The sequence below is a fragment of the Temnothorax nylanderi genome, unplaced genomic scaffold (assembly GCF_030848795.1).
Source record: "Temnothorax nylanderi isolate EJ_2023f unplaced genomic scaffold, tnyl_v1.0 TNYL_tig0297_pilon, whole genome shotgun sequence".
NCBI lineage: Eukaryota > Metazoa > Arthropoda > Insecta > Hymenoptera > Formicidae > Temnothorax > Temnothorax nylanderi.
In genome coordinates this window covers 200802-209175 of record NW_027249359.1, presented here as the reverse complement: position 1 = coordinate 209175, position 8374 = coordinate 200802, and the positions used below count along the sequence as shown (strand labels likewise).

Genomic DNA, 8374 nt, shown 5'->3' with positions numbered 1-8374 from the left:
TGGATTTTCGGAAGACCATAGGCTTTAGGTAGGATTGAATCGCTCGAGCGGAGAGAATAAACCTCCTTTTGAGGAATGTATCCTCTCCTTACCCATGTTTTTAATAGGTTATTTAACTTGTTTTCAATAATTTTAGAAGGGTCTTTTTTTACAACGGAGTACGTACTAAGATCTTGCAACGCGTTTTCCATCTTCTGTATATATACATTTTTATTCATGGCAACCGTGACATTCCCCTTATCCGCTCGTGTAAAAATAATGTTCGAGTTCTCACGAACAAAGTGTTGAGAATGTTTGTGCATTGCTAGAATTTTATCGTTGGTGATATTTTTTGGTGGAGTGGTTTGTAGGAAACGATGGAACTGTGGGATAAAATTATTTCGTATCTTTATGAGATTACTAATGCTACACCGTTTCGAATTTCCTTCCACATCTTTAATAAATTCGTGAATGGCTTTCTTTTTATTCAAGCTGACTGGTAGGCAAAAGTTCCCACCTAATTGTAAAAGGTTTGTGACCTCTGGAGGGATAACCGTATCTGAAAGATTTATAAACCATTTGTCGTTCGTATGGCTCAAAGGATCAGATGTATTATTTATAAACTTTACGGGATCAATAAAAGTTTTTACAAATGTTCTATTACTGTTTCCCTCCGGTAATTTTTGTGCATAATGTATGTGACTTGGGTTGTTGTTATCGATGGCCCAATAGTATGCAATCGGTTTAGAAGAGTAAGCTTGTTTAAGTTGAGATTGCTTTTTTAGCCAAGCGAATTTGCTGTGGTGTATATGCGTTAACCTTCGTTGTAAATTTCGAAACCGAACAGCGTAGTGTTTAGTAATGTCGTTCAAAATGCAAGCGGGTAAACAGTTAGACAATCTGCCGGACAGGAAGGAAGTTTCTTGTCTCAAGCCGTGGATAATCCTATAAAGGTCCGAAATTTCTATGCGTAACGTCTTCGTTCTGCACTTATTCAGCAAACTCTCAAGCTTTCTAATGGAGCGTGAATCACATAAGTTTAGGCCAGTCTTATACATATAATTAAGATGCGACGGAGTCAAATTGTGATATTTACAAAGCTTTAAGAATTGTATCTTTGATGTGGCTCTTATGGCTCTGTAATTTGCATCGATCCATTCTTTAAATATGAGGAGAGTTTCTTTACCAAATTGAACCCGTAACAAATTAAAGAAATTGAAGGATTGGTGTCTCAAAAATTGATAGGACCCCATTTTAGGCCTGGGTGTAAACAATAGATAAATAAAGTAACGCTCGTATGTCAAATAAATAAGAAACAAGGGCCAACAATCGCAAAAATTCAATCACAATAATATCTGAAAAAAAAATTACGAGCTGAAAAAATGTAGAGTAAGAATGTATGTTCTCGTTACAGGGCTCGCGTACCAACGAACCGTAATTCACGATTATAATATTGTAATATGAGGATAGGCACCCACGTGCCAGGGCGCCCTTCCTCCTCGTATGGGGGCGGGGGCGACAAGGGTCCCGCTCCCGCACGAGAACTCGCACTTGCACCAGATACTATCGTCGCACTCACACTCGCACGCGCCGCCCGCAACCAGTAGGTGCGCAGGCACGCATCACACGTAGCCGGCGCAAAATAAAGATTGCAGCTTATGCACCTCATTTTATATTAACGAATAGTAATAATAGTGTGCTCGGAACAAAGACTCGAGACAAACTAAACGCGCGAAAGAAAAAATTTAAGGAGAAAGTATATTTATATTATTTTACTGAATCCCGACATATCAAACGAGAAGACAATTGTCATGAAAAAATAATCTTCTACTTACCGTTACATCTTGGAATCGCGGGTGGACATTATAAACAACTTAGACCGTTGTATAATTATGCAGATTTATTAAACTAAAGCAACAAAAAAATTTTTCAGAGTTTTTTTCTTCCTTCTCCGCGAAAAAAAAACCCGACAAACGACAGTGCTGGTCATGAACAACCACCTCTCAGTAACGGCACAGCAATTTGGTGGCAGCGGTGGAATCCGTCATTTAGAAGAGGAAGCAGCCATTGAAAAACTCACGCCTGCAAAATAAAGCAGATCGTAAAAAGGCGATCCCAAGAGAAGCAGTAGAAGTGCGAAAGAAACACCTGTCGATTAGACTTTGGATCTTGGAAGATGTACACGTCGACGTTCATCAGTAAGACATGTCTGACATTTTTATTCCTGTTGTACTTCGTCGGAATGGATTTGCTACTCTTTCCGAGTGCAGGACTACGATGTGCGTCCGTCCATGAACGACTCGCGAGCTTGGCCGTATCATTCGCCAATTTTGTGCGACCTGAATCCGATTTGCACGGTGACGGTGAAGGCCATGACGTTGGACCACCCTAATCACTACATCCTGAGTCCCCTGGCTTCCCTGACGGATTATTTGCTGGGCATCAGTCGTTCCTGGACGTGGCTGACGCCAAACGCCATAAGTTTTTCTCACGTAGTTGTGGCTGTGATCGGTGCCCGGTACGTCACACGGAGTTCCCTGTTTCACAGATGAGTGGGCGTCGTCCTGTTCCAAGTCAGAGCCTGGCTGGATAATCTGGACAGCCACGTGGCCAGGACGAGGCCACGTAGCCCGACCAGCCTTCGGGAATAAGAACATGCTTAATAATCAATACGCAACCGACAATGGAAGGCCGCAGCCGGATGCCATATGCACATTTAAAGTCACCATCGAAGACGTCAATGACAACGGACCCGTCTTCGACAAAGTGGATCAAAATAGAAAATATTAATATAAGATGAGACAATTAAAATTATTAAAGAGGAACGTGACGAGAAGAAAGCGAGTCACAGTTCTGTTTCCAGAATGCTGAGACAGCAACGGAGCCACACAGAGCAGCGTACGTGCTCCGATCAGGGTCACCCCTCCTTCCGCCTGAATGAAATTAATATATATGTCAGTAGCGACAGGATCAGACAGATCGCTTCTGAGAGTAACCGCGCATCCTACTTAACGCGTGTTGACTTAAGTTACTAATTTAAACTTCTTGTAATAAAGTGAGAGCAAATACATCCTCTTTTACTGTAAAGTACGGAGTTTATTACTGTCGTTTATTAGTGCGTGGATCCTAATCCTTTGGGCGCCTACATCCCGACAAAGTTCCTCCTTCACGGCTTCGGGCACAACACACCAAATAGCAGCCGACGAGTGTTAGCAACACCCGAAAAGGTGCAACTCTACCGCAACCAGCGTTATGCTGATGTATCAAAATCTGCATCCCTATTGAAAAATCTCACGTGATAACTCCTGTAATAACTCACATAAAAACTCATGTGTTCACAAATGTGAGAACTCATGTGATAACTTATGTGAAATCTCGTACCAAAACATCACATGAGTTATCGCATGAGTTATCATGTAACATCTCATATCAGATTTCATATAGCAAAATAATTAAGAGATATGTGAAGAGTTAATACAAAAGTTCTTGCTATAATTGCGCTTTTGCATTGTAAATCATGGAAAAGTAAGCAATCCATGATAACAATACTTATATTATTTTTAAAATAGAGAAAAAAAGAAATGATGATTTAATTATATTATAGAACACATAAAAAATAATTATATGTATAGAAAGTATATTTTTGGACAATGAATCATTTATTCCAATAAAATTATATAATTTGTTTTAAAAATTACATTAACACCTTAAATTCTTGAGTTTATAAAATATAAAAAACGTTTCTACAAAACATATAAAGGGTCGCTTGAAAATTCCTATCTTACTAATAACATATTTTAACATCAATATATTTCTTGTAATCAGTTTATCCCAGGTAGCAAGCTGACTGTTATTTATCGTCATTTTGACGTCAAAAAGACCTTTTTGACGACATTTCGACGACATTTTGACGTTAAAATGACGATAAATAACGTCAACTTGCTACCTGAGATCCTACTACACGAAAAAAACTTATATTAGTGTAATAACTTATAATAGTTTCTCGTACGTAGCATTACGTAAATCTCTGATTTTATATCCAATATCTCTATTCAAATATCTTAAAATTTTTCTTTTTTTACTTGAATTTCCATAGCGTTCATTCAAGTAATCTTTGTATACACCTATAAATAAAATAGAGAAAATAATTAAATATTAATAATAATTTATTTAATGATCATAATTATGAATTTTTTAATGCGATAACGCTATTACTTACAACGGAGTACTTTATATTTCCTCGGTGTCAAGTGCTTACGCGGTGATCTATTTTGTAGCTCAACATGTGTTTTCGACTCCTTTATACATCTATTTACTAGTGTGTGTTTAGTCCAAAAAATTGAAAGTAACTCTCGCAAAAACACTCCGTGACTACGTTGTTTTAGATATTCCCAGAAGGATAATTGGATGAATTTTCCGCAGCCTACATATATCTAGTAAAAAATATATAATAGTAAATAATTACATTTTTATTTACAAATATACAAATTTAAAATTATACAATGTTGTATGAATGAAATATAGCATACCTCATCTCCTTTTTTTTGATATAATTCAAAGTTCTCTGGATTCACTTCCCGTATGTCTGACGACAGCCGATTATTAAATATATCATCATCATCTGTATCATCACGCCCTTCTGCTAATTCCCTTAGAACTACATAAAAATTAAATTATTTTTATAAGATGTTACTTTATATAATCTACTATAATACAAGGAAAAAAATGTTCTTCAATTAAATCTAAGAAGTATGATAATATTGTAAATCTATACCTCTTTTTGGTCGGTAAACAATGCAACTTCTTCTTCGTCTGGGCAGAGGAGTTTCTACATACTCTTTTATTAATAATAATAAAAATATAAATAAAAATAAAATTACGTTAATTAAAGAAAATAAAAAATTGCTTCATTCTACAAAACTACATTACCTGATCTTTCATCATCATCATTATTGACGGTGTTATGCGGTAAAGGTGATTGTGCATGTTGGTTTCCTGGACTTCTCACAGGACTGTGATTATCAATAGGAGGAGACCGTGCATTTGTAATATTTTCATAATTTTCAACTACAACATTACACAATAATATACGTTAATTTTTTAAATAGTTTTTTTACACATAATATTAAATTTATATTGTATAATGAAAAAAATGATTTTAAAAGATAAATTACTTAAGTCTTTACAAAAATATTTAATTTCTTATGTAACATTACGTGGCATCTGCTCATCGTGAGGATCAATACGATTATTGTTTCGTTGGAGTTCTGGTCTTAAGGATTTTAAAGCTTTTGAAGCTCTTCTGGGGCTATCGTCAATGATACCAGGAGATGCAATTTCAGTACTTTCAGAGTCTTCAAGAAGAAAATTATGCAGTAAATAATATTAAAATTTATCGTTTTATCTATTTACATGCTTGAATAAGTAATAATATAATATTTATTTAACTTTTCCCTCTTTACCTTGTTCGTTTGATTCATCATTTTCATTTTCTGTAAAAACGTTATCACTTTTATCGCTATCGACCAATTGTCGTCTTCCTTTCAAAAATTTATTCAACTGTTTTTTTCCACTCTTTAGTTTTGCTAGTTTCTTCAATTTGGTTTGAATTTTCTGTAATTATTATTACCATTATTATTATTATTGTTATTGTTGTTTATATTATTGTCACTGTTATTATTACTTGTAATAGCAAAGTCAATAATCAAACATTACAATAAGTACGAAAAAACAAATATTCGTTACTTTACCTTATTTTTTTCGTGAATACCATGATCTTTTGATTTTAAACGTAATTTTTCCAATGCATCACTGCGTCGTATTTTTTTAAATTTGTGGCGTCCGCTTCTGCTTAATAAATTTTCTTTATTGTCTGCAATATTAGATAGTTATTTATAATAAATTAGACTTTACAATAAAGAAAGAATGTTTTTCCAACACTGAATAAACATTATTGTTTGCAAACATTCCTTCTTAAATAATTTTTCTTTTTGCTTCTTCTCTATTTTTTTTATATTCAACAATGCACTTTATGGTTTAATTGGAATAACAATCAAGCGTTACAAGAAATTTCCAAGTTATTTTTTAATGAAGCTTCAGTATGCTATATACTGTAATATGTATTCAAATTAATATAAATTATTAATTTAATTAATTAATTTTTACATAAAAAAATGCTGTAAAATTTATTACAGTCCTTAAAATATTGATAACAATTTTATAGGAAAATCATGACTTAAATTCAAAATATTATTAATTTTCTTTATTTCAAATAAAAAAAGGTACAATAAAAATTAGTTTCCAATAAACCTTTACTCCTGTTATTGGATCCAAAGAAATTATTAGGAAGAGAAAATAAATATTTCTTAAGGAATATAAGTAAAAAAAGTGGAAACTTAACATTTTTTAAATTATTGTTTCAGATTAACTGAAGTCATTTATATTGTCAATTTAAATATTGCAAACAATTTTAATAAATAATTCAATAAAATTTTTTTAATACATATCACTGCAGAAACAAGACTGAAAAATACTCCTAAGAAGTTTCAATATATTATTCGAATAAGATCAATTATGAAAATAAGATAAATTAATAAAACTTATATGTATAATTCAATATTTTACATTTAAAAGCAATAGTTTAATTCAGTAAAGTATTGACAAGTTTTGAAAATACTGTTACAGTTTACAACGAATCACAGCTCGAATATATACAAATTGCTTATTAACATTTTGAATATAATCTTGAAGTATTATTTTGATTAAGAACATAAATATGTATTGTGTATTTTCATATTACTGGAAGAACAGACAATATACCAATATTTTCTTCAAGATCTCAATTGTTGACATTTACATTTAATATTATTTACCAATAAATTACCTAACAGATATCATATTTACAATATTAATTTTAATTTTACTGGATGTATAAAAAAATCATTAAATGAAATGAATAATATTTAATTATTCATAGTTAATAAGTTTGTATAAATTGAAATATCAGCGTTAGCAGCTACAAAGTAAGGCTGCGTTCGGAAACGTCTCTCAAGTACCTTTGTGTTTCATTTTATCCTTGTTTAACATTTGGTGAACAACAAGGATAACATGATACACGGAGGCACACTTGAGTGATGTTTTCGAATGCAGCCTAACCGATATTCAGTACAAAAAAGTAATATATTTACTTGAAACAGATAAAACTTCTCCCGGTGACAGACTAAATTTGTCATTGCTGTCATCGTATCTTCTAATATAATATGGTTCATTAGAACATTTTTCTGCATTAAAATCTTGGACATGTGATATTGGCACAACAGACACTTTTCTTGTCTCGTCCGAGTAAAAGCGAACTGCAGCGTATGTGGCTTGTGGTTTTGTTGAATTATCATTCATAACCTAATAGCAAAAATTATGTTTTACTTATACAGATGAGATAAAATTTATATTGACGAATTCATTAACCCTGCGTTCGTTTTCTCCCAATTTCTCCCACTGGGAGCATGTACTATACTAAAAATATATAGAATACGTTACGTATATTATAGATTTTTAATATAGTATATGTTCCCAGTGGAAGAAAACGAACGCAGGCTAAGTCTCGCTACCGACGCGCCATTTACCGACCTTGGGTTAGCCCAAGTCGTTATATAATAATATATACAAAGAACAATTATATTTCTCTTGTGATTATTCGTAATCTCTCTTTCTATGTATACGTACTTGTGTTTTTCTCGTATTTTCTGTCATTTTGCGAAAAGTATGTTTTCCAAATTTCACTAAGCGTCTATAATTCGTTGACCGACGACTGTTCAGAAATCTTCTTCTTAATTCTTCTTTAATTTTCCTGGCACCTGCTGAAATGCAATACGGCCAAATATCAATACCCACTCGGCATGTTATGTTGCTGAAATATTGAAATATTCGGAAATGGTGCAGAAATATTTCGTTAACATTTCATTTGTAACTATGCATCTGAAATATTTCAGAAATGTACCTGCATCATGTTTTTTATAATATTGCATTAACAATATTTCTGAAATCTTTCAGAAAGTTGTTTACAATATTTGTAAGTTTCTGTAATATTGCAAAAAAATGTAGCAGATGCAATATTTCAAAAATATTTCTGAAACATTATAAAAGTAATATTACGTTTGCATTGCACGAATAATATTTCTGTAACATATCAAACGCAACATTGCATTTAAAATATTTCTGAAAAATTTCTAAAAGATTGCGTAGATAATGGAAAATTGAATTGCAGGCAGTGAATTTCTACAATATTGCAGAAGAAATATTGCAGATGTAATGGTTTAGAAACATTTCTGATACATGATAAAACTATTATTACGTTTACATTGCACGCGTTATATTTTTGAATGTTTTACATACAACA

The 8374-nt window shown here is 32.7% G+C and overlaps 1 protein-coding gene across 2 annotated transcripts; it reads right to left on the bottom strand.

Annotated features, from left to right (window-relative positions):
• Window positions 1-3838: 3838 nt before the first annotated feature.
• LOC139780777 (uncharacterized) lies at window positions 3839-7835 on the bottom strand. Of its 2 annotated transcripts, none has more exons than XM_071719493.1 (10): window positions 7702-7835; window positions 7167-7377; window positions 5730-5851; window positions 5442-5592; window positions 5196-5333; window positions 4909-5046; window positions 4754-4807; window positions 4509-4636; window positions 4199-4412; window positions 3839-4103 (listed from the first exon to the last, which is right to left on the bottom strand). In XM_071719493.1, the coding sequence occupies exons 1-10, from the start codon at window positions 7726-7728 to the stop codon at window positions 3970-3972; spliced, it is 1317 nt and encodes a 438-aa protein (XP_071575594.1). In that variant the 5' UTR covers window positions 7729-7835; the 3' UTR covers window positions 3839-3969. The 2 variants fall into 2 exon arrangements, with proteins under 2 accessions (XP_071575594.1, XP_071575595.1); XM_071719494.1 differs by having other exon boundaries at window positions 4754-4816; window positions 7702-7834.
• Between the last annotated feature and the right edge of the window lie 539 nt (window positions 7836-8374).